Here is a 26429-nt window from a genome sequence, read left to right on the forward strand (position 1 = left end):
AGATATCCGGGTATAGAGCGGCATATAAATTCAATAAATAATAAGAAAATAATAATAATACCTTAATGTAGCTTCATTTCTTTGTTCAGGTTCCAACTACCATGGGAATGTTCTGCTGCTATGGACCTGTGATTCCTAATGGCTATGGTGCTTGCTATAATCCACAGCCAGAGCATATATTATTCTGCATCTCCAGCTTTAAAGACTGCAAAGAGACCTCCTCCAGCAAATTTGCTAAAGCTGTGGGAGAAAGCCTCATGGATATGAAACAGCTGTGCAACAAATGCAACTTGCCCAAGTCAACCACTCCAACTAAACAAGGAGCACCTTCAACACCTCGACCTGGCAGTAAGCACTAAGTGGCTGCATTCACACATAACGCTGAGCTCTGATTTGTTTCAACCATGGTTTGTTCAGCAACCCATGAGTCATCCCACAGATGAACAATCAAGCCACAGCTTGCTTATCCAAAACTTTTCTAACTATACTTGCTAGAGCAGGCATCCCCAACCTCGGCCCTCCAGATGTTTTGGGACTATAACTCCCATCATCCCTAGCTAACAGGACCAGTGGTCAGGGATGATGGGAATTGTAGTCCCAAAACATCTGGAGGGCCGGGTTTGGGGGATGCCTGTGCTAGAGCATCTAGGATGGGCTAGCCAAACCAACCATGGATAAGCAGGCCTGTTGAGTTCAGACATCATGCCAAACTATAATTGAAACAAGCCATGGGTCATAAGCCAAAACAAAATCACAGTTACTCTGCTGAGTTGGGTACAGATGCCCAAACAAACCACACTTAGTCTAAGTTAAGTGTTATGTGTGAACCATGTTATGTGTGAACCATGGCCCGAAGGATGCAATGTCTTTCCTTCGTTTCGCAGCTGCTTCTTAAGGTAGAATGTTGTCACTGTACAAATGCAAGCTATAAAGACCCTATATATTGCAGGGAGGAGATTTCTTTTATCTTTAGCTGTGGTCTCCACCAGTATTTATCAAGAAGACAGTATAAATGATCTAAAAAGCTGGTGTTTCAGTTCCGCAGAACACGACTGCTAATTATCAGTCTGAGATAGAATGCAACTCATCTCCATGCTTGCTTAGACATATCCAGTTATCAATGAGTAACATTTTGTGAAAGGTTGTGGCTGAAGCGCAGTGTATCGCTCAAGACATCCGTCATTGCTCAGAAGCCAAATTATTCATTGTTTGGCGTTCTGAGTCAAGGCTCCCAGCATGAATGTATGTTAGGGATGTGTTTTTGTCCTGCACATGTGAAATGTGAAGCAACTCTGAGCCTTTTCTTTTCTTAGCTGTCACCCTGACATACTACTTGACCTCTCAGGAGACAACATGGTATTGTAGACAGCGTCACAGTCATGGGTTGGGACCAGTTACCATTGAGACTGATAGGGTAGGAAGGCAGCAAAACCAAAAGTAGATGGAGCCAGAGCCAAAGGCAGGAAGATGGGCCTGGCTGAGGGCAGATGGATGTTGATGGAGCAATGCTCCACTCACCCTCATGAACCAACCTCCACTGTCAGCCACAGAACTCAATGGGGTGACTTTGAGCCATTCACACCTTCTCAGCCTAACCAACCACAGATGTGGATAAAAAAGGAATAACCCCACGCAAAACTGAACTAAGCTCCACAGAAGAAAGATGAGATAGAAATGTGGAAAGACTGGAGATTTTGAAAATGTGAGGAGTTTCTATTAGATTATATTTTCCTTCAAACACACACACACGCAGAGAAGTCCTGATGTGAACCGCCCTGAGACCCCCAGGTATAGGGCAGTATATAAATGTAAATAATAATAATAATAATAATAATAATAATAATAATAATAATAATAATAAATATACCCAAAGGACCTTTCTGAACCACCTCATATAAATTAACTTATTAAACTAGCAGGTAGATGAAAGTCTGCTAGAATAGCTCTCAGACCTCAGGTGGTACAGCATATTTTTTTTAATACGTTTTTGTCACTGTGGGTTTTAATTTTGTGTCGTCATAGTTTCCAATGAAAGACCCCTATAGCTTCCTCCGACTTTGGTCCAGGAAGCTGCCCCTCAGACTCTGTGCACAGGCCGCTCAGAAGGTTTTTTGGCAGGGTGGGTTGAGAAGCTTCAACGTCATGTTTCCCAGCTGCAAAGCCGCATGCAAGACTGGAATTTGTGGCATCTCCATAAGTGGTGAAGTTCCTCTTGCTGTTGGGTGCAGAGAAATCTCTTGTACACATGCCGGTGCGAACCTATAGGGTCTCTCTTAAAATGGTTCAGATGCACAGAGAATCTGCTTTGCATGAAAAACAGCCCAGGTTCAATTCTTGGCATCTCCGGGCATCTCCTGTCCCAAACTCCTTGAGATCTGCCAGTCAGTGTAGATGGACCAATGGTCCAACTTGGTATAAGACCAATCCCCATGTTCATGCTGTGTTTTCTTGGCTGCATCTGTTCATGAGCTATTGTGCTGTTTCATTGTTATCCTCACCACTGTCCTCCTCCTCCTCCCCATCATTACTCTGCATCTTAAGATATCTCAGGACAGCCTGGTGCCATCTCAGTGTTTTGGACTACAACTCCCGTCAACTCCAGCCACAGGCAGTGGGAGCTGTAGCCCAACACATCTGGAAGGTGCACCAGGTTGGCAAAGGCTCTCTTAGGATATTTCTGTGTGGAAATGTTCTGCTTCTGATCCCTGCAAGTCACCTGGAGGTTTGTCTCTATCTAACAGGTGATGCAGCTGACAATCTAAACTCAAGGAATACGTTGCCCTGTATAACATGATGCATTTCCCCCCCCCCCTTGGGGTATCTTCTGAAACTTTCAGGTTTAGGGCTAAGGCTCAGATCTAGTAGCAAAATAAGCTCCAGTTGTGTCCTAAACTCACAGATTTCAGCTCCGTAAATGGCAACATAGCTCACAATTAAAATTGGGTAACAATGGAAACTTCAGAGTTGGGGGTGCATCGAGCTATCTTTGAATCAGGTGGAATCGGTGTTTATATGGGATGCTATGTAACTCATCAATGTGCTGTCAAATGAAATGTGGCTGTTTTCTGCACATACTGTCTGAATACCCTTCTGTGAACATGCCGGGTCATGTAATAACTTGTGACTTAGTAGAGATTTGTGGGTTTCGTTTTTTGTGTGGATTTCAGGGAATTGTTAGTGCTCAATAACTTCATTTAAAGTTAGCTGTATTAGAGCAGTAGAACGCAAGCTTATTCTGCAGCTTTGAAATATATAACCGCAGCATGTGTATCTATGCAAACTTAACAGTAGATGTACACAAGTGTCAACTACAGAACTGCAGGATGGACCATCCACGATAAGCACGTTGAGCGTTTCGATGGAGAGACTGAATTTAGAAATATTACGTGTGGGACCTGCAATAAAAATGTGGCATGGGGGGCTCCTGTTCAGGGTTCCAGCCAGCCAGCCAGCCAACCAGCCAACCAGCCAACCAGCCAACCAGACATGCCCTTTTCCTGGATATTCCATTCCATTCTCCTCTGGGTTTCCATTCCCCGCCCCAATAGCCAGTTATGTGCTCATTGAGCACACTCAGTTCCTGGTGGGGGTGTCCTAAAAATTGTACTTTTGCCAGCTTTGGGGTTCCCATAAGCCTGATTCCTCCCTGGCCCAATGGCATTCAAATCCCGAACACTGGAAATAGAATGTCCTCCAAGTGGATCTAATTCCCCCTAGGAAATATTATTCCACATTCTTATTTTGCCTCCACTGAAGCCAAGAGTGTACTGAAGCCAAGAGTGTATACGGCTGGGTTTGTGTGAAGTGTCCTGGGAAAAGGCAGCATTTCTCGAGGGCATCGTCACATCACCATAGGAAGTCACACATGCGGACTCACTGCACAGTCTGGTCTGCCCCCCCCCTCGCCGTCCCGACTGATGGTGATATGTAGTAGACATAGTCCCCGATATAGACTGGGGGTCTTGAGTTTTAATTCCCCGATGATTCCTAAAGGTTACTGGATGTCCTAACCAGTCTCTCTCTCACCACTTGACTTATCCTACAAAGTAGTTGTTGCAAAGATAAAAATGAGGGAAGTCTATGAATGCTGTTCCAAGCTCCTTGGAGATCAGGCAAGAGAAAATATACAAGTCTGTCTCTCCTCTGGGTGGATTGGCTGGAGGAACCCAGAAAAGCTGGAATGGCCTTTGCGTGTTGCACGGCTTGGAAGCGCCAAAACACCAGCCCATGTTACTAGGTACAGTGGTACCTTGGTTCTCGAACTTAATCCATTCTGGCAGTCTGTTCCACTCCCGAAACCGTTCGAAAACCAAGGCGTGGCTTCCGATTGGCTGCAGGAGCTTCCTGCACTCAAGCGGAAGCTGCATTGGATGTTTGGCTTCCGAAAAACGTTCACAAACTGGAACACTTATTTCTGGGTTTGTGGCATTTGGGAGCCAATTTGTTCAATAACTAAGCCGTTCGAGAACCAAGATGCCACTGTACAACGATTCACTTGAAGAACATGTTTGCTGCAGTGCATGTATGTACACATGCAGAGCAAGTTAAAAGCCTTGTGGAAGATCGTGAGAGCTTTTCTGAGTTTCCCATGGAAGATTCACCCCTGGAGACTAAGAAAAGCTTGGCGGGAGGTCACTGGAGTATATGGGGGAAGGGTTGTGTCCCCCCCCCCTCCATATGTACTGCATGGCAGTTGCATTCACAAGTGAATGTCATGTCTAACTTGCCCTAATACATAGCTAAAAGTGAAATAACTTTCTCCCATAGTGTCAGAATTTAGAAGCCCCCTTTGCTCCTGGACTTTCTCAGGTGAGCTGTCTTCATGGAGCTACTGAAACAATACGAAGTGGCAATACATCCCAAACTTTTTATAATGTGAGCATTATATTATATACCTAAAGTTACTATTTTAGTGATATTTTATTTTTATAACATAGTGTAGATTTATGGCAAATCTAAGGTGTATTTATAGTGTCTTTGTTTAGACTGAGCTATATGTTTTATGCTTTAAGGTCTACGAGTCGTTCTGATAGACGATATCAAAGTGAACTGTAGCCCAGCTATGATGAATCCAGAAAACAGTTTAAAATCTGTAGTCAATAAAAAAGTATATCAAAGAAAAGACTTGTCGCTTTCGTTTTGTACATTTGCTGTCGGGAGCAAGCCAGCAATAAATCACACGGAGGAAGTGAAGTTAACTCTTTATTAGGAGAAACAAGATCCACTCAGGAGTTCCAAGCCTAATGAGCATAACACTTTTTCTTGATGGGTCTTGCCTCTGTGAGGCAGTTGTGGAGCTTGAAGGTCTCACAGCTGCCTAATAAGTCCTTTCCTGGGCCTTTCCCAAGCAATCTGAGACTATGCTGGCACGCTGCCTTTGCTCCTCCCTCTTCATACCTCTCTTCGTCCTGGGACACCGGGGGTGGGGGAGCTTGTCACAGCAGGAAGGGGAGACACCCAGGCTTATTAGCCTGACTCATTTCCGCCTCTTGCTCTCCCTCCTCTCCTCCTTCCACCTCTGCTTCTGATTCTTGACTTCTCTCTGCCATAGACTCTCCCTGCTAATCACACCCTGTTGCCTCTTTGGCTTCAAACACCTCCTCCTAGGCATTCTCCCTCTGACCACTCACTGTCATCCCACCACCAATCCTCAGGCTCTGAGCCTTCTTCCCTTGGGGGTTCCCCAGCTGATGCCTCCCACCATTCCTCTGGGTCCAACTAGTCCATGACACTTGCCCCTTGCCACTAAGTGACCACAGCCTGTTCAAACAAGTATGAACCCCAGCAATTTCCCCTCTCTCCCTCTGGAAATCAAATACCACCAGATGACAGGCTCCAGGGAATCGGCTTCCTCCGCCTGTGGCAGTAGATAAACAGAACAAAGGGAAAGGAGTCGTCTAACCAGTTAGAAACTTTAATAATCACAGCAAGTGCTCCCAGTTAAGAATCCTACTCCCTTACGTCCCTATTAATCCACTTCACTCCTACGTTTTGTAATCTGAGCTTGTACCCTCTGTGCATTGTGTGCTTTCTGTTCTGCCACTTTCTCAGCTCTTCTTGACCTTGTGGAGAGCGGATGAATGCTTTCCAGAGACAGTGAATCTTTAACCCTCTCTCTCCCAGTGCTGCTTCTCCTAGCTGTTCCCCATCCAGTATTTCCCAGCTTCTGCCTTCTGAACTATGCCCCTCTGCAAACCACTGTTCCAAATGTATACTGTCCTCCTGCTCCTGGGAAGATTCAGGATCCGGAGCAGGAGCAGGGGGAGGAGGAGGCTCCCACCATTCTTCCTCAGTGCAGCTCTCCTCAGCACGGTCCTTGACACCAGAGCTGGGCATCAGGAGCTGTACTTTGTTACATCTCAGAAAGGGAGGCTCACCATAGTTGCGGTGAATGACACAACAGTAAGCAATCAATGACACAACTGACACAACTTAGGCAGCAGGGGCAGCAGCAACAGGTTTCTCAACAGTAGAGGAAGGAAAGTGTCTACAACAGTTTCTGTTCTGAAACAGCCTTTTCCCCAATTTGTTCTGGACCCTCCCAGCAAGGGCTGCAACGTGGTCCAGCAATGCCAAGGAACGCATTGGTGACTCTCAGATACGGGGCCTACAGGAGCTGTGGCGTCGTTGAACACAGGACCTTCCGACTGCAGGGCTTACAAGGTGTGTGATGATAAATAATATTATTAATAATAATAATAATAATAATAATAATAATAATAATAATAATTTATACCCCGCCAATCTGGCTGGATTTCTCCAGCCACTCTGGGCGGCTCCCAACAGAATCTTAGGAGCACAATAAAACATCAAACATTAAAAACTTCCCTAAACAGGGCTTCCTTCAGGTGTCCTCTAAAAATCAGGTAGTTGTTCATTTCCTTGACAACTGATGGGTGGGCACCACTACCGAGAAGGCCCTCTGCCTGGTTCACTTCACCAGAAAGCCCTCAGCGCTAGACCTCAGTGTCTTGACTGAAAGATGGGGGGTGGAGACACTCCTTCAGGTATACTGGGCCGAGGCCGTTTAGGGCTTTAAAGGTCAGCACCAACACTTTGAATTGTGCTCGGAAACGTACTGGGAACCAATATAGGTCTTTCAGGACCGGTGTTATATGGTTTCGGCAGCCACTCCCATTCACCAGCCTAGCTGCCGCATTCTGAATTAGTTGTAGTTTCCGGGTCCCCTTCAAAGGTAGCCCCCCCCCCATAGAGCGCATTGCAGTAGTCTAAATCTGGTTACAGGGAACCAGGCAGCCACCTTTTAGAAGACGTCTGAAGGCAGCCCTGTTTAGGGAAGTTTTTAATGTTTGAAGTTTTATTCTGTTTTTAATGTTCTGTTGAAAGCCATCCAGAGTGGCTGGGGAAACCAAGCCAGATGGGCAGGGTAGAAATAAATTGTTGATGTTGTTGTTGTTGTTGTTGTTGTTGTTGTTGTTGTTGTTTCTTTATTTTCTTTATTTTCTTTATTAAATTTCTATACTGCCCTTCATCCGACGATCACAGGGCAGTTTACAATATAAAAACACAACTCTGCAGTTCTATGATTTTGACTCATTTTGCTTTTGTTGTTATTAAACCAAGGGTGCCCTTCTTTTCTGGTTTCACATCCTCCTCTAGCTAAGGGCAAATGGGCTTAGTTGGCAACCCAAGCTACATTTGTGAAGGGGGAGAAGAGAAGTTTTCATAGTACGGGGAGCAGAACAACTTTGAGTCTCTCACTTTTATTTATTTTTTGCACACCAGAGTAGGGCTGCCATATTTCAAAAAGTGAAAATCCAGACACAACAGTTTTTGAGTTTTGTTTTTTGTTTCTGCAAAATCTGAAAGAAAAAAAAACAAGTTGTTGCCAAAGTTGTTGAGTTTTTAAAAGGAAATTTACCAAACTTTACACTTCCAACATGGGTTGCCATACTTCTGCGTTTTCCTGGACATTACAGTGATTCCTGCCCAGATACTGCTTCAAACAGTCAAATCCCGGCTATGTCCTGGAAATTCTGGACATATGGCAACCGTAGACTAAAAAGCAGAAGAAGGCCATCTTTAAATCAAGCATACTTGATTCCTGTACATTTGCAGGCAAGGCAAATTTGAAAAGCAGTCATATCTCCTGAACAAACACCATCCAAACAGTGCAATGCTATGCATGTCTACTCAGAAAGAAATCCTATTGAGTTCAGTGGGGTTGACACCCAGGTAAGTGGGTAAAGGATTGCAGTGAGAAAATAGATTATTAGAAATAAGAAGGTTGTGGCCACTTGGAGCCTAATTATTGGTTATTATGGTGCGGTGCCACAACAAGTAAGTTACTCTCGACTTTTGAGTTCAATCAACCTCCCATTGTTCTTAATCATACCAAACCCATCTGTTGATTCAATGACTTAAGATCCCTTTCACTTAAAAAAGAAAAAGAAAAAAGAAATTCCCTAGAAGTCAAAGCCAGGCTTACTTCAGAAAGGCCTTTACACTTAATTCCCAGGCATGAGAACCATCTACCTCTAGGGCCTCCATCTTATTAGAATTCAACTTCAGTTTATTGGTCTTCTTCCAAACCCTTGCTAAGTCCAGACACAAATTCAGTACTGGCACAGCACCGCCTGTCTCTGAAACCAAAGAGCAGGAGAACAACAACAACAGAGTGTCACCAGAATATTGATGGCATCTCACTCCACATTCCCCAATGTTAACTAGCAGATTCCTATAGGTGTTTAGAAGCATGGGAGATAAGATAGAACCTTACAGGACTCCACAGCACAACTGCCATGGAATCAAGCAATCTCGCCTCCAGTGCTATCTTCTGAAAGTGGCCCTGTAAATAGAAGCAGAACCAGCTTATCACTGTTCCTACTCCTATTTTCATTGTGGAAATGTTAGAGGGTATGGAGTTACCCAACCCTAGAGACATCTGAAGGCAGCCCTGTATAAGGAATTTTTTTTAATGTTTATTTTTCTTTTCCTTATGTTTTTTATATTTGTTGGAAGCAGCCCATAGTGGCTGGGGCAACCCAGTCAGATGGGTGGGGCATGAATAGTAAAATTGTTGTTGTTGTTGAATAGGACGTCCCTATTTTAATCAGAGAAATGTTGGAGGCTATGCTTTCTCCCACAAGAGGTCAACAGGGTTATGAAGGCTACTTCAGTGCCGAACCTGGGCCTAAACCCAGTTTTGAAATAAGTGCTTGTGACAATGCTTGTACCTTGGAAGTCGAACAGCCTAGTTCTCAAATGATTTGGCTCGTCTGACCGCGCAATGCTTGTACCTTGGAAGTCGAACAGCCTAGTTTTCGAATGATTTGGCTCCCAATCGAAACCCAGAAGTGAGTGTTCTGGTTTTTTAATGTTATTTTGGAAGCCAACCATCCGACCGGGCTTCCGCGGCTTCCGATTGGCTGCAGGAGCTTCCTGCAGCCAATCGGAAGCCGCGCTTTGGTTTTTGAATGTTTTGGAAGTCGAAAGGACTTCCAGAACAGATTCCATTTGACTTCCAAAGTAAGCAAACCTCTTTCTGTGAGAAGGTCCTAATATGCCAGAGTTTCTCCCTCTCTCAAAATGTTTCAGATGATGTATAATCGGGTTAGCCAAAATGTCTGAAGTAACTTTCGCTCCTTAAACCCTCTTTTTTTTGCCTTATATCAAACCCTCGTATCCTACCCTTGACTCTGGAACCATGTTACTGCTTTCCTGCTACAGACTCAGAGCACACATGACAAAACTTCAGCATCTGACTCGATATTGCCCCTCCTATTTGTAAACCGTACTATTGCATATTTCTCCCAAATGAATGCACAATATTATTCTTAGCTGTCTTAATATAAATCTTAAGTGTCTTTAAGAAATTCAGCTGCTTACTCGGATGATGCACCGCTTAAAGTAAGGATAAGTACTATAAACCAGCAGTATTCTCCATCTCTTATCTGAATCTGGTTGTCAATAGCGTTGGATTTTAGCAACATTGCCTACCTACTGCCTTTCTGTAGCTGTGCTGAAAGCTGATGGACACCAGGTAATCCTTGAAGAAATACCGGATTGGAATGAAGTGCAGCTCATAGTAAATGGAGAGACTGTGTTTCAGTGCAACATTAATGATCTGGATTTCGGTGGGTACAAAGGGGGTAACAATATAAACTTGTTTTCTGTTTTGCTTTTAAAAAACATTTCTAAGAAATGTAACAAGTGATAGAAGAAATACAGATGGCTCCTTCCATTCTTTAGTAGGGCTCATAGATTTTGATTCTAACTATGGGATCTGCTCGCCAAACCCCCCAGGCCCCAATCCCATTGCTGATCCCTTCTCCCACAGCTAGGCAACCCCTCATCCCTTGACACCTCACCGACCCTGTTGCCTCTCCCCTCACAGCTTGCCCAAAACCTTCCCCCAACTTGCCCCCAAACAGATAGGCATATGGAAGAAATGTTTGTGGATTAAAAGAAAATGGTACCCAAAGCGCGGGAGGGTGGAGGGAGACTCTGATAAGCACCTGCAAGCTTACAGACTACTGGTGGAAATTGAGGCTGCAGAGAGGAAACTATTATTCAGGCTGACTTTGCGAGTTATTGTTCAGAGCTCTTTGAGATGGGTGAGTTGAAAACACACAAAAGAAAAATGGAGGGCAGGAGATGAAATCAACGTGGATGTTTGTGTACCCATGTGTGAGAGCCCTTCCTGCCTCAATCAAATACAGTATACAGTACCCAGGTTTGGGCTGGTGGAATAATAATAATAATAATAATAATTCATTGTTTGTATCCTGCCCATCTGGCTGGGTTTCCCCAGCCACTCTGGGCAGCTCCCTATAGAATATTAAAAACATGATAAGACATCAAACATTTAAAACTTCCCTTAAAAGGGCTGCCTTCAGATGTTTTGTAAAAATCAGGTAGTTGTTTATTTCCTTGACATCTGATGGGAGGGCATTCCACAGGGCGGATGCCACTACCAAGAAGGCCCTCTGCCTGCTTTCCTGTAACCTCACTTCTCACAGTGAGGGAACCGCCAGAAGGTCCTTGGCGCTGGACCTCAGTGTCTGGGCTGAAAGATGGGGGTGGAGACATTCCTTCAGGTATACTGGGGTGAGCAATTCTAGCATTATATGGTACAGTAGAGGGAAAGCAACACACACACACACACACCAAGAGGCTTGAATAGCATTGCAAAACTTTTCCAGGCTGCCTGAAACCATGAACAGGAATGTCCTTTTTAAGAGGTGGGGGGAAACCTCCAATGACCTATTTATGTTTTAACATTGTCCATCTCTCTCTCTCGCTCTCTCAGGAGGCGATGGCCTGTTGGACCCCCTTTGCCAAGAAGCTAGATATGCAGTGTTAAACGCTTACTGAGTAAGAGGCCCAGTGTGTGCTCTGACATCAAATAAATAAGACTCTTTCCTTGCATCATCCATTACGTTGTTAACCCTGTCTTTCAAAAGGGTTCTATTTAGTCCTCTGACTTCGCCACCAATGTGGCTAAAAGCATCCAGGTGGAAGAGGCAGTTTAACTCACCACAGAGATTTAACCTCAGGGCTGGTATTGGCTGGATGGGAAGTGTGGGGTGACAGTTCTGTTTCTTTTGGATCACATGCAATCAAGATGCGCAGACAACGAATAAGATATAAGGCCGCCATCCTTAGATGACTACATTTGGAGAGATACGTTTGGGCAGCGGCTAGTCTTGCATCTACCCATGATCTGCAACTCCTCAGGCTGTAGACTTTGTATGATGTCTTCTAGATATATCAAAATGCAAGGCAGTCCTGGTTTAAATGTGTCACATGGATCTGACCTGCATCTTACAGTTCTTCCAAAGACCTCAGCGCATTCTACCATGATCTGGTCCCAGCTGAGACTGAAAGGGACCAGTGGTGGCACCCAGCAAACTAAGTTGGGATCTGAATCTTGGTTGCTTAGATCAGGGGTCAGCAACCTTTTTCAGCCATGGGCCGGTCCACCGTCGCTCAGGCCATGTGGTGGGCCAGACTATATTGGGGGGCGGAGGGGGAATGAACGAATTCTTGTTCCCCACAAATAACCCAGAGATGCATTTTGAATAAAAGCACACATTCTACTCATGTAAAAACACGCTGATTCCTGGACCATCCGTGAGAAGGCGATTGGGCCGCATCCGGCCCACGGGCCTTAAATTGCCTACCCCTGGCTTAGATGCTCAATAGTCTATCCGCTATACAGGCTTTCTTTTGCGATGCAGCCCATCGTTTATGAGATGTATTTGCATCCTCAAATGACTCTCCCGTGCAAAACCTGGACTGCAGCATCCCATTGCTCACTCCAATGAGAAATGTAATCTCCAGAAGATACAAAGTTGTCCTCAAATGTACCAGGAGCGGTGTTAATTAAATTGCTTTACAGCCTTTTTGTCTTGACTAATTGCCTCATTAGGACACATTTCTCATCCCCAAAATGGATCTGAAGTATTCATCATTGAAGAAAATGTATCATTAAGTGCTTTTGCCCTGCACCCCAGTCAGTCCTCAGAACTGTTTGCTGTCGGGGGGGGGGGAACATACTTAGATCTTTGCCACCTGTGCAGCGATGGTGCTGCAATCAGCAGTCGAGTGGCATTAATGGCAGAACACCACAATTACTCCAGCTATTTCCCTTTTCCGAGCGAGACCCTTACATGCACTTTGTGCATATCTTCCATCATTTTCCTAATTTCACAAACAGCTAGCCTCCTTCAGAGGCAGTGGTAGAAAGGGGTGTGACAGGCACCCAAATGTTTGGCCAAGGAGCGTTACACAAGACTGCATTGCGATACAACAATCCCTTGCCTGTTTCTTGATAAACCACTTGGCAATGCATTCAACTGAGTTTTATTCAGAACAGGGGCACTGAAATTAATGGCCGGGACTAACTTGGGTTAGAGAGATGGTGGAACTGCTCAACACCTACTTTGCCTCTGTCTTCACCCAAAATGAAAGCAGTCCCCCAACATGGAGATAACAGGATCGATGATGCAAGGAGGGAGATGCAGCTCAAGCTAGGAGAGGTGGATAGGGAACACATAGCTGCTTTAAATGATTTTCAATCTCCAGGGCCTGATGAGCTACACCCAAGGGTACTAAAGGAGTTTGCGGATGTAATCTCAGAGCCTCTGTCTATAGTAGCAGGTGAGGTGTTCTAAGCACAATTTAAGGATACTGACAAGCTCAAATGTGTGCAGAGGGCAAGCTAGATGATCAAGGGTCTGGAAACCAAGCCTTATGAGGAACGGTTAAGGAATTGGGTAAATTTAGCCTAGAAAAGAGGAGACCAAGAGGAGATATGATTGCCATCTTCAAATATCTAAAGGGCTGTCACATGGAAGATGGAGCAAGCATGTTTTCTCCTGTTCCGGAGGACCCAAAGGAATGGCATCAAGTTACAAGAAAGTTGGTTCTGATTAAACATCACGGATAATCTTCTAATGGTAAGAGCTATTCGACAGTGGAACAGACTCCCTCAGAACTGGTGGACTCCCAGTTGGACTGGAGATTTTTAAGCAGAAGTTGAATGGCCATCTATCATGGGTGCTTTAGTTGAAATTCCTGCATTGCAGGGGTTTGGACCAGATGACCCTCGGGTGCCTTTCCAACTCTACAATTAATTTCATTAAATCTACTCTGAGTAAACGTTAGCTGATGACTGTTTGTCAGTAATCCCTATACATGTCTTCTCAGAAATAAGTCCCATTAAGTTTAATGGGAGGCTTAGATAGAATTGTCACCTAAGTACTGTTCTTTTTGCTGAATTGAGAGACCCTTTTCCAACTAAAAACAAGAAACACAAAAGACATTGCTCTTTTCTGCATACATTTTATTTTCATTCATTCATGGCGTCTTAGGCACGAAAGCCACAATGCAAAACAAAAGACAACCCAGTGAATTTCATAAAGTTTCTGAAAATACTAGGAGACACTCTAACAGAGTTCTTTTCTGGGAGAAAAATGGGTTACATAGGAAAAACCTCCTTATACTAGTCAGCCAATTTGAGGTAAATGACACTTGTAAATTATGAAATATACACCACGTGATGTAAAGAGAGATCTCTATAATGGGAAGAAAGTAAGCTAAGATTTCAAAACATGTAGAGCTTTGCTGCTGTTACGGATATATAAAGACAATGGCTCACTAGTTTTGGTAAATGAATGAAACTAGCTTTGTTTTGGGTTTGCCAGAAGTATGAACAGTTTTGTTAACACATTCTAGTTACTTCATCTTCTCTTTCACCAGTGCCAACAGTAATCAACTTTTTTGAAAAATTAAAATAGAACAGATTTCTTCAAAGACCTGTACCCAAACAGACTAGTTCCTTTCACTGTATTAAATTCTACAGACTTCGAGTCAAAATATAGAGAAGACAGAGGAAGAGAAAAATACAGGAAAGAAGATCTGCAAGATGCCAGCATTTTTGTGAATGGGATGCTAATACCAGTTCCCAGGGGATAAGCTGTCAAAAAACAAGCATAAAGAAAACAGACATTATATTCCACTGCTTATTTTTCACATTCTTGGATAGAATTTATTTTTTAAAATATAATGCTACAGTCCGCAAACAGCAATGAAAATGGAAGCCTGCCATTTCCTACTTTTTATGCCTATGTTAATTTTGTTCTCTAAATTTGTGCGTTCCCAGCCACAAGAGCATTTATCACTCAAAAGGAGACAGAAAATATTTCAAGTTATACCGAGATGGCCTTCCTTGTAAAAACAGAGCAAAATATATAGACCTATTATTATTTAAACGGCATCCTTCTTCCCTTTAAAATTCTTGTTTATAGAAAAAGCTCAAAATGCTGTGCCTTGGGGCTTCTTACAACACAACCCTAAGTATGTTCACTGAGAAGTTCTATTGTGTTCAGCGGTGCTCAGTTCCATGTAACTGTGCACAGGATCACAGCCTAGCTAGTTAACTAATGTCATTTAGAGTTAAATAATGCAAAGTAAAATTCCAATATATATTTTAGATCCTGTTAAGAGTAAAGCAAACCAGAATTGTAACCCTCGTTTAGAAAGCCCAGCTGTTATGCCTATCCACTGCATTGATAGTTTCAACTATTCTGCAGTATACAGGGCTTCAAGAATGCCCAGAGCTGATCAGAAACAGCCAGTTAGTGCCACATCTGCTCAGTTTCCCCCCAGTAACTTATTCGAAACATACCTTGTGATTTTTAAACAACAAGGCAGACTTCCCCACTGCCAGGTAAATCAGGAAGGAGCAGCAGCGATCTCAACATGAACTATAATGGTGTCTGCAGTTGCCCCACCAACCTTGAAGGACAACGATCACTTTTTTTGACACAAGAAATATGTCAAACTCCAGTGTAAGCACAGCAGCAGCTCTTGCTGGGTTTCCTACATGCTCTCACTAACTTCCCCCAGCCCTTAACAGGGAGAGGAAACAGTACCATGTGCTTTGTGTCCCGGTTCTGGTGGCTAAATGGAAAGCAAGCCTGCTAAGTTGTTTGCTGCATTCGGACATGTGAGAATTCAACAAAGAATGGTTGGGGGTAGGGTGGGATGGAATCTGTAAGAAAAATCTTGCTCATTTGAACTATATGAGACCACTGATACAGCCTGCAGTAAAAGAGAAATTAATATCTTATGTTAGGAAATCCCCTTAAAATATGCACACACGTTTTCTTGAATATTCCCAAACTTACAGCAAAATCATTGTGTCTTCCATCTCCCTACCAAGAGGTAGCTGTGATGTAATCAACAGAACCACATTGATGGGATGAGAATTAAGAGGAATGCTTAGCATTTATGATGCACACACAGTGGTTTAGAAGAGGCAAGCTTAAAAATAGGTCTTTGAAAAAGCCAAACCTCCCCCCCCCCAAATAACCTCAAGAAGTCTTTCCCTGCTGAATTTTATTTCATGTTATGGTCATGGCCTTCCCGAAATACATACATACTATACTACATACGGAGATAATGGGCCACAGTGTTACAATCAAAACATCTTTCCTTCAAATGCCTCCAGGTTGAAAGCTGTGTCCAAAAACCTTCTGAGTGACACGAGATGTGCGTTCTTGTTACCAGTTGCTGGAGCGGCAGCTGGTTCACGGCCAACATACCTTGAAGCAGAAGAGACAAGGAGGTAAATGACAGAAATGAGATGTGACGTTTTTTGAAGCAGACACACACTGATAATAATCACCTCTTACATTAGTCACCTCTTATTATTAGATACTTTCTATAGACTGTTACTTATATGTATAGGATTCTAGTTACTATTTGCCACAGGCTAGGCTTACTTGCTTAGGCTATCCACTTATTATGCGGGTAAAAACTATTTCAGCCAACCTGTACTGTTAAGCTTCATGAATTCCATGGCGAGTGACTCCTCAAACTGTTGCCCATGTGCAAGATGCTTGCTTTATTGAAACTTCACTGGTACTCTCCTGCTTAAATCCTTTCTCTGGTTTCTGTTTCCCTCCAAGATCCTGCACAAACCTCTCCTCATCATCTGTTGTTGCCTTGTCTCACTTTATCTCTCCATTCTAATGTTCCCTCTCTGTGATTTTATCTAGCTCGACCAGCCTTAGCTGTCCAAAAGCCTCCTGCTTCCTGAATACTCTGTCCATTTCCCTGTGCTGTCCAGTATGCCAGGGCCTGCCTCTCAGAATGCCTCTCTGCAACCACCTCCTTTATTTCAAAACTCAACTTTTCTGGGTGTCCCATTCCCCCTCCACATCTGTATGCCTTACAGTAACTAGGGGTGCATAATTGTGATTATCATATTCTTTCTCTGCATACCCGCATTTCCATTTCCCCCTTTCTTTGTTTCAGATTGCAAGTCCTTTGGATCTGAAGGGGCCTGTCATACTTGCTCTTTTAAAGTACGGCAGTAGAAATAAATAGCTCGGTAGACGGGCGATTCAAACAGACTCACATACATAGTTTGAGTGCAACACCTCAAGGTTCTATAGAAAGTTGACATATATCTGAAAGAGGCAGAGAAGCAGCCTACAAAGGGGACATGGGCAGCACTCTGAATGCAGCTGGTCCCAGGCTCAATGTCCAGCACCTCCATTTTTTTATCTCCTGAAAGCCTGGCTAGGAAGAGTTGCCACTGAAGCCATGCCAGCCAGATGGAAATATCAATGCCTCCATCAAGCATCCTACCATATGGGTCGAATATGGTTCACAATGGTGCGGAAACGAGGTTTGACGTAATCATAGTAGCCTATGTTCTTGTGTTCTTCTTGACACCAAACAAGATCAGCTTTAGCATACTTCTCAATTTCCGATTTTAGCAAGTCGAAAGGGAAAGGGGAGATCTAGAAGGAAATGGGAAGATATTGTGAAATATAGAAATTTCTGGCATGGTAACAGGTCCCCGCTGCGTACACAGCCGACACATCTTTATTCCTCAAATACATGAGGAATATTGTCTACCGCTCCCAGTGAGTGTGGCACATTTCAAAAAAAAGGAATCTCTCCAAATAAGTGTGTAAGGAATGTTCTAATATAGCGATCCGACCCACACGTAACAGTTACATTGGTGAAGGCAAGAACAGTTAGCAAGTATATGTAGGTAACTCGCAATTTACACATATTTAATTTGTGTGCATTCCGCTTTACGTACTTCACAAAAAATGTAAAATAATAATAATAATAATAAGGGAGCAGAATGGGAGCAGGTGGGCAACCAAAACCCAATGTGTTTTGACTAAATCTGATTTTGGCTTTATGGGCTATTCCCATGAAAGTTGAGAGTTGCCTGTATTTCACTTTTGCTGCAAATTTCTGAAGCTGCTGTGAGTACTGTCATTTCTTTGACAGAAAATACATGTACTGCCACTTTCATCATAAATGTACTTTTTATTTCACTCACATGAATACTTATAGACACAATCTAGTCAAAGCTGAGCACTCAGGTCTCATTGTCTTAGCAAATGAGTGGCACTGACCATGTTTAAACTTTCATTTCAAACCAATGAGTCTTAACTGTGCTTACCTTTTTATACATGGGGCAGAATCCGCCAAGTTAACATGAACATTTGAAAATTTACCAATATGGGTGTATATGACATTGCTGGTTTTTTAAAAAAAATAAATTTCGATTTTTAAAAAATTATACAATACAGTCACAGCAAAGAAAAGAAAAGAACATGTTGCTTTCTGTAAATGATATATTCTTCCCAGGCACTACATCTGTTGAGTAATCCTACTGTTATTCTTGGACTTAGATACATTCCTGCTGACATCAAAAGGAACCAAAAGCATGTCACAATGGCATACAGTGTTTGGATGTCATTTTGAGAATCCTCATCACGAGAATCCTCAGATCAAAAGTGATGCCAAAAGCACTTTAACTTGCAATGCACTACCTGTTAATGTTGAGAAGGCAGAAAGTGGAAAACGACCATTTTTAAAATCAAATGTTCATTTTGGTCAATATAGTATTTATTTATTTTTCATTTTCAGAAAAAGGAAATGGAAAAACAGTTTTAAGCATCACTTGTGAAAAGCAGCATTAGAATACCCTCGTGAAGGCAGATCACTAAGTATCCACATTTTATAAATACAGAATGGGGTTCATAATTTGCAGAAATCAGCCTAGTCAATTCCGATCAGGTAAGATTCATCAGGTAGGCTTGGGACAGACTCCCTGCCTAAAACCTTGGAGAGACGTGCAAGTCAGTACTGAACTAGATGAACCGTTAGTCTGACTTTGCTAATTTCCTTCATGAGTTTAAATCACCCCATGGATGAGCTAATTTCAGGTGCACAATCAACCGAGCCAGTTGCGATGGTAACGGCCCAGTGCCCCAACTATATTTGTGATTAATGCATGTCAGCTCAGCAGTCTGTTAGTTGGTCTGTCGGTCCTCAGTCTGTTGGTGTTGCTTGTTCGGTGTTATATGGAACTGTGTCTGTATTTGTCATACTCTGGCTTCTCCTCAGATCGTATAAATCTGTATTTGTCTGTATCTATGTCCTTAGCTGCTTCCATGTGATGACTGGTACTGGGAGCAATTTCCACCACTTGTGTATCTCATATCAGATTCACAACAGATTCAGTATGAGAAAGGTTATTATGTGTACTTCACAGACATGTACATTTAAAAAATAACGCGCACAACAAGTTCTCTCTCTTTCCTTTACCTGTTCCAATCTGGTTATAGCCACCTCCTTCTCCAAATCCTGGTTCTTCCTCTCTCTAACAAGATCATAGTATACCTTCCCAGTACAGAAAATCACCCGCTTGACCTCCCCGGGAACTTCAGCTGCAAGTCCTTCTTCAGGAATCACACGCCTGAAGCTGGTACCTAGATGCGCAACAAAAGTGTTTTACTACAAGGTGTCTAGTCTGATCAACCCTAGAGGATTTCTCAAAAATAGAAGTAATTTTTGGTATATTCCTTGGATAAGCCTTCCTTCCTTCCTTCCTTTCCTTCCCTCCCTCCCTCCCTCCCTCCCTTCCACCCTTCCTTCCATAGGTTTCATTCTCACCAAAACTTAGGGATACTACCACTCTCTAGTAATTATGCAGAGAAAAAATGACTCCCTTCATGAAACACAACTGGTTCTCAGTGGCAATTTCTCCTAGCTCTCATGTACTTGTATCAGTTCTGTAATTCTTAAATTCAATAACATTCTGAACAGGCAGAGGAACAGCAATCATTGTTATAACCATTATAAATTTTAAGAAAACATAGAAGTTTGCTTTGTATATGAGATCCTCCTAAATTGAGGGTCATGGTTGCGCTCTGGCCCCTTAAGCCACCCCCACGGGGTGAGCTGTTACTAGGCATGGCCCAAGCCTTGTCAGTTGGGCCCTGGGATCGTGCCTGGCTGTTTGGGCCAATTGGGGCAGATGGCATGATCCTGGAGTCCTATAAATGCGGCAGCGTGACGTGGTGGGGCACTTGCTCCGCGCTGCCGAACACCCGCCCTCACCCCCTAATTTGGTGATGCTGCTTTGGCCTTGCTTTGGATTGGGTCGCCTGCTTTGGAGCAGGGGCTGGGTAGGATTTTTTTCCATTTGGCAGATTGGCTTTGGCCACTTGGTTTTCGCCTACCCCCTTAGCAATAATCACAACTTTATAAGGTTAGGCGGTTAGGCATTGGCTTATAGAAATGTGCGGGAGGGGAGGTGTGGCCATCACCTGCCCCTCCAGAATTAGGGTATTCCGGTAAAGGAATCTGGGGGTCCTGGATCTTGCCCGAAGTCCACTTGAGGGGCTGGGGCCATGCTAAGAACCACAGGAACCCTGGGGTGAGCTTCAATCAATCTTCATCGATGTTGCTCCCTCGTTTGGTGTTTACTCTTTCAGACTGCTAGCCAGAGAGGCTGGAGTCAGTTATAGTCTCTGACCAATGCCTAGGCCAATTTGTTTTGTAATCAATAAAGTTGTGGCCAAAATTTTGCCCAAAAACTTCAACTAAAATTATGTGCCCGTTTTAATTTGTTTACTGGGGAAGGGCTCAGGGGCCTCGAGGCACAACAGTGGAGACCTTAATCTTGGCTGATGAGCTGACATCACAAATTAGTTCCCCCAGCAATCGCGGATCCATTTGCAGCTATTTTACTGTGTTTTTGCTGTTTTCTTCCTGCGGAAGGGTCTCCATGCCACAAATGTAGTACTCCCATGCCAACAATGTAATGTAAGGCGAGGACTTTGGATCTCACAACAGAAAAAGGGGTTAAAATGTTTCAAAACAAAACATACATAAGTGAACCTACCTGACACCATTTCATCAAAGCTGGATTTTGCTTCAGGATGTCTCAGCAAGGACTTTGGTGTGAAAATAATCAGCTGTAAAATAGGCGGTATAATAATTGTAAAATGTTGCTACCATGTTGCCTTATATTGAGTCAGGTTACTTCACACAAGCAAATAATTTGACTTCCATACAAAAAAGTAATGGGTTCAATGCCTGGAGATGAACTAGGGTAGAAGCACCCCTATCTAAAGGGTCTTAAGTTTTAATAAAATTTATGGAGATTTGAGCACTTTGCTGTCCTTGGATGCCTCTGCCTGCCCCAATCTCTCTGATATCTAAAAAGTACATTACATAAATCAGTAATGGACAAAGTAGTCAACCATTAGCCAAAATAGTTTGTCTCAGTGGGGCAGGGATATGTAGTGCGGCATATCTGTATCTAAACAAATTGCAGTATGGCTTTCTGGAACAATTTTGAATATTCTAGATGTTTCCTAAAATAAGCAATTGAGCTCTTTAAATTTTTTACTATAATTAAATTTAAACCCACTTTCTACAGTACAGGCCTAGTCTTCTATCATCCATACTTCATTATTTTTACAGAAAAGACTGAAATATTTTTAATTAGTACAAAAGCACTCAAATGTCACTACTTACAGGCTTCCTAAATGGCAACAAGAGCTGCCTTCGGAGGACATGGAAGTAACTGGCTGGAGTTGAACAGTTCACCACAATCCAGTTGCAATCATAGAGTTGAGAAACTGCAAAATCATCATCAAATTCCTGAACAAAGGCAGATTATGGGCATTAGAAAGGAAGCCATTAGCCTGGTTTGCACATCTTGCTAAGCCAATCCATGGTTTAGTGTGAAATTGTGAATATGTAGACTCTGGAAGGAGAATGTGGCAGCTTTGCTTCTCCCCAGTCATCCTGCAGCTGTGGTACACTGAATGTACAGATGACTTGGTTTAACAAGTCATCCAAATCCAATTGATTTAGCTCTCTCTGGGCTATGCTATCCACAAGCTATAAGCAAAGTTAGCCCTATGGTTTCTGGCTCATGGTGTGTCCAGGAGAGCTAAACCATGAGCCCAGGTTTGGGTGACACATTGAGCCATGGCTTAACTCAACACAACAGAGCAGCCAAGGAAGAATGTAACAGTCTCAGCTTCCTTTCCAGTCGCCTGAATGCTTGTGCATTTATGCTAAACCATGGTTTGGCTTGCAAACCAAGTTCTCTATTTACCACCATTTTTACACTTTCACATTTTGATAGGAACAAAGGAAATTAGACAAAGGCCTGTAAACACATCACCACAGTCTACTTCAGCATAGGAAAAACAACCATTCAAGAGTTAACTTTTACCACAACCCTGTCTAGGTCAGGCAAACCTACAGAACATACTAACACTGCTATAAATGTTACCACCGTAGCCTAAATTTGACCCTATCAGGCTAAAGAGGCAGAGGAGAGTGCACCATTTCTTAATAAACTCAATGAAATATAGTTTCAAATGTGTGTACCATATTTTACAAGGTGAAGGAGCATCTCCATCCCCATCATTTTGCCTGGACACTGGCAAGAAGTGAGGTTACATGGAACCAGGCAGGGGGCCTTCTTCGTAGTGGCGCCCGCCCTGTGGAACGCGCTCCCATCAGATGTCGAGGAAATGAACAACGATCTGACTTTTAGAAGACATCTGAAGGCAGCCCTGTTTAGGGAAGTTTTTAATGTTGGGGAAACTGTTTCAGGACAGAAACAGTTGTGGACACTTTCCTTCCTCTGCTGGACACTGTTGAGAAACTTGCTGCTGCTGCCCCTGCTGCCTAAGTTGTGTCAGTTGTGTCATTGATTGCTTACTGTTGTGTCATTCACCGCAACTATGGCGAGCCTCCCTCTCTGAGATGTAACAAAGGACAGCTCCTGATGCCCAGCTCTGGTGTCAGGGACCATGCTGAGGAGGGCTGCATTGAGGAAGAATGGTGGGAGCCTCCCCTATTTTCAATGTTCTGTTGAAAGCCGCCCAGAGTGGCTGGGGAAACACAGCCAGATGGGCGGAGTAGAAATAATTTTTTATTATTTTATTGTTATTATTATTAGTGCCTGAAGAGAGACGACTGGGTAGGAAGGAAAAATAGATATACTTACTGGAAAGGCATCAGCATCATCGTTACACATCTGAAGGAATCTCTCTGGCCTGGCTGAAGAATGCTCCGGGCCCTAAGAATCACATCATGTAAAGAAAAACAAGTTGGAAGAATCTAGATCCTAAATATAATTGTCATTTATTTCCTTACTGGGAAGGATGATGTGCTTAGTTGGTTCGATAGAAGTGGTTGTGTGTGGCCTTTATAACCGTCCTCTCTGACATAGGTTTAATAGATGGCTGACTATAACATGTTTATTGTATAAATGGAGCACACTATTACACAGATGGTGAACCTCATTGAATGCAGTGGAATTTATTTCCATGTAGAAATGCACAGGATTAACCACTAGGTTAAAGGTAAAGGACCCCTAGACGGTTAAGTCCAGTCAAAGGCGACCATGGGGTTGCGGCGCTGATCTCACTTTCAGGCCGAGGGAGCCGGTGTTTGTCCACAGACAGCTTTCCGGGTCATGTGGTCAGCATGACTAAACCGCTTCTGGTGCAACGGAGCACTTTGATAGAAACCAGAGCACACAGAAACACCATTTACCGTCCCGCCACATCCTATTTATCTACTTGCACTGGAGTGCTTTCAAACTGCTAGGTTGGCAGGAGCTGGGGCAGAGCAACAGGAGCTCACCCCGTCATGGGGATTCGAATCACTGACCTTCTGATCAGCAAGCCCAAGGGGCTCAGTGGTTTAGACCACAGCTCCTCTTACCTTTACCTAACCACTATATGCATTTTGGGGGGCTATTCTCTCTTTCAATCATTACACATTTGCTCTTTGGGAAATACCCACTGATACACATTAGTAACAGCAATTCCTTCTTATCTAAATAAATATTAGAGATATCTAATTGTGAAATTAGTTGCACACAGGGAAACTATTATTCTGATCAATGGAAGCCCTACCATTCCTTCCATTCCATGAGGCAAAAGCAGGACAATCCCATTGTGACGAACCCACTTAGCCTGTCCCGAGCTGATAAATTGATCGATGATGCACTGTGCTGTATTGTGGAAGTCACCAAACTGAGCCTCCCAGCACACAAGAGCATTGGGACTTGACAAAGCAAAGCCAAGTTCAAAACCTAAGGGCGGGGGGGGGGAGAGAGAGAGAAGAAATATATGATCAGTACTCACTATATTCTGTTATGACTGTACGCAATGTATTGAGAATAAAACCTGAAGATGAATTACAGAATGGCATTACAGGATGAAGTAAATTAGGACTATGCCTTTTATGCATCCAATAATTAGAAACTTTTAGTATATACGAATATACAAAACATCTATGTCAAAAACTGATTCAATACAACTGTTTTGTGCATCTCAGTCTTTGGAACCATCGCAACCGACTTCTGAAAAGGAAAAATGAGGTCAAGGAAAACCATATTCTGCAATAAAAAAAGCAAATGCCAGAATGGCTTGGGTAGCATTTCAAAAATTTGGAGTGGTTGTGGCAAGATAGGTTGTGGGCCACTTCCATTATACTTAACATGTTGTAGCTTATAGCACAGTGATGTTGCAATATTTCAAAAAATCTGACATACAGCAAACACAATTGGGTCCGTCTGGAATGTTCTGTGGGATTCTGGTAGGAAGCGATTGAATTCCCCCCCCCCCCTCTGTGTGTTCTGGATGACCATATAGCAAAATCTTACTTCCATGGTAGGAATTAGGGCATTAAATAATGGGTAAAAACAGAACAGGAATTTACTAAAATCTAAAGTATCATCGTTCTTGCCCAGCAACTCAGCTAAGGCAGATGGATGGTAAATTGCTTTAATAGCTCTAATCACAATGCTGCTTTGTTGTGCTGTTTCAAAATACAAGATTTCAAGCAGAGGCAGAGAGTTCCTAGAAACATAATTAAATATAATATTAACCTAGTTTCTCTTTTAATGACCCACCTTGACTCCAGGGTCTTATTTATTTTACTGCTTCCAGCTAATAGTGCCTGTTGGACAAAATGCCTATTCCCCCCCCCCGTTTGCCCCTCATGTTACCCCCTTTCCCAGGATCATTTGCATTTAAATAGGTCATTGGATTGGCATGAGGACAAATATTCCTGCAGCAACTTTAAATGATGCCATGTAGCTCTAATCATCAACATACATCAGATGGATCGATGTCAAGTGAGCAGAATGGTCTATAATTTACTGGTATGATATCTAGAAATGCATTGCACCCTGTAGGAGACCCTTGTGTGAAGCTACTGAGGCAAATCACATAAGCTTAAGGAATCTGGAAAAGGCAGTCTCTGGTCCGTTCTTTTGTTGGGGCATGCGATCTATTCAAATGGATTTTTTAAAAAAAACCCACAGATCTATATGCAGAAACAGTCCTGCCCTCAAAGAAGATATATATACATGTTTATAGGGCTGCTATACATCTGTAATTTCCCAGACATAGATGGGACTTGGCAGTGGGAAACAGCTTCTGGGGGGAAATCGCTGAAATATCCGGGAAACTCTGGACACACAGCAACCCATGTTGGGAGTGTAGATTTTGGTGAATTTCCTTTACAATAACTCAAAAACTTTGGGCAAAACAAAAAGCTCAACACCTTATGTCTCTAGATTTTCACTTTTTGAAATCTGGAAACCCTATTTTACACCTTGAGGCTCTTTAGATCTAATCCACAGATAAATATGTGCAAATGCCACCTTACTGAATGGGTACCCAGCATGTCATATGAATCTCTGTTCTCAAGAGAGGTTAAAAACCATCACCAGCTGTGCGGCCAGTCAGCTGGCAAAAGCAATATTCATTCTTGACTGTTTGCTTACAGGATTGTTAAGAATGGCAATTCTTGCTCTTTTCCTGGATGTGAGGTATGCACTCAAGTAACGGTGGGTGCCAATGCCACAACAGCACTGGTAGATAACTCAAGAATAGGAATTCAATAATACTGCCCTATGCAGTTTCTAGCAGGAAAGGTGTTGGGTTGAGGTTCCCTGATCTCCCAGGTAAGTTCTCTGAATATATCCCATTACCTGCTCCTATCCAAACCGCCAAAGCATTTCAGGAAGAGGAGGACAAGCAGATTTGCAGATAGGCACACTATTAATACATAGCGCTTAAAACAAGATTGTTCCTTTCAACAATAAAAAATTACACTGTTTAATATAAACATTTAGATATATTCTTTTTTTAAAAAAATCATCTGATGAGGCTGTGCTTTGAAACATCGTATTTATCTGAATGGTCCTTAAAATAAATAGAGTGCTGCACAGAGAATTTTAAAAAACACCTTACAATTTAAGTACTGCAAAAACGAAAGAGAGAAGGGGAGACTGGGCAGATTTCAAAATTATAAATGAAACCTTTGCACATTCTAAAGTATCAAACTTTCATAAAGGTTTGCTAAAGGGCTGGACCCAGGTGGCGCTGTGGTTAAACCACTGAGCCTAGGGCTTGCTGATCAGAAGGTCGGCGGTTCGAATCCCTGTGACGGGGTGAGCTCCCGTTGCTTGGTCCCAGCTCCTGCCAACCTAGCAGTTCGAAAGCATGTCAAAATGCAAGTAGATAAATAGGAACCGCTACAGCAGGAAGGTAAACGGCGTTTCCATGTGCTGCTCTGGTTTGCCAGAAGCGGCT

General features: G+C 43.0%; 3 protein-coding genes across 3 annotated transcripts in view; 2 read left to right on the forward strand and 1 right to left on the reverse strand.

The window, feature by feature from the left end:
* Window positions 1-1826, forward strand: part of CHAT (choline O-acetyltransferase) — a 38523-nt gene extending 36697 nt beyond the window's left edge. Inside the window, exon 14 of the mRNA XM_035138155.3 lies at window positions 90-1826. Within this exon, the coding sequence (XP_034994046.3) occupies window positions 90-359 (270 nt within the window). The 3' untranslated portion in view covers window positions 360-1826. The remainder of the gene's footprint in view (window positions 1-89) is intronic.
* Window positions 1827-6569: 4743 nt separating this feature from the next.
* Window positions 6570-11337, forward strand: C5H10orf53 (chromosome 5 C10orf53 homolog). The gene is made up of 3 exons (XM_035137439.1): window positions 6570-6663; window positions 9978-10097; window positions 11273-11337. The coding sequence occupies exons 1-3, from the start codon at window positions 6570-6572 to the stop codon at window positions 11335-11337; spliced, it is 279 nt and encodes a 92-aa protein (XP_034993330.1).
* A 2462-nt stretch (window positions 11338-13799) lies between these two features.
* OGDHL (oxoglutarate dehydrogenase L) overlaps window positions 13800-26429 on the reverse strand; it is a 64800-nt gene continuing 52170 nt past the window's right edge. Inside the window, exons 17-23 of the mRNA XM_035137810.3 lie at window positions 23739-23917; window positions 22823-22894; window positions 21331-21456; window positions 20693-20765; window positions 19111-19274; window positions 17125-17279; window positions 13800-16073 (exon numbers count right to left, since the gene is read on the reverse strand). Of these exons, the coding sequence (XP_034993701.3) occupies window positions 15950-16073; window positions 17125-17279; window positions 19111-19274; window positions 20693-20765; window positions 21331-21456; window positions 22823-22894; window positions 23739-23917 (893 nt within the window). The 3' untranslated portion in view covers window positions 13800-15949. The remainder of the gene's footprint in view (window positions 16074-17124; window positions 17280-19110; window positions 19275-20692; window positions 20766-21330; window positions 21457-22822; window positions 22895-23738; window positions 23918-26429) is intronic.

Source organism: Zootoca vivipara, chromosome 5 (assembly GCF_965207765.1).
Source record: "Zootoca vivipara chromosome 5, rZooViv2.hap1.1, whole genome shotgun sequence".
Classification (NCBI taxonomy): Eukaryota; Metazoa; Chordata; class Lepidosauria; order Squamata; family Lacertidae; genus Zootoca; species Zootoca vivipara.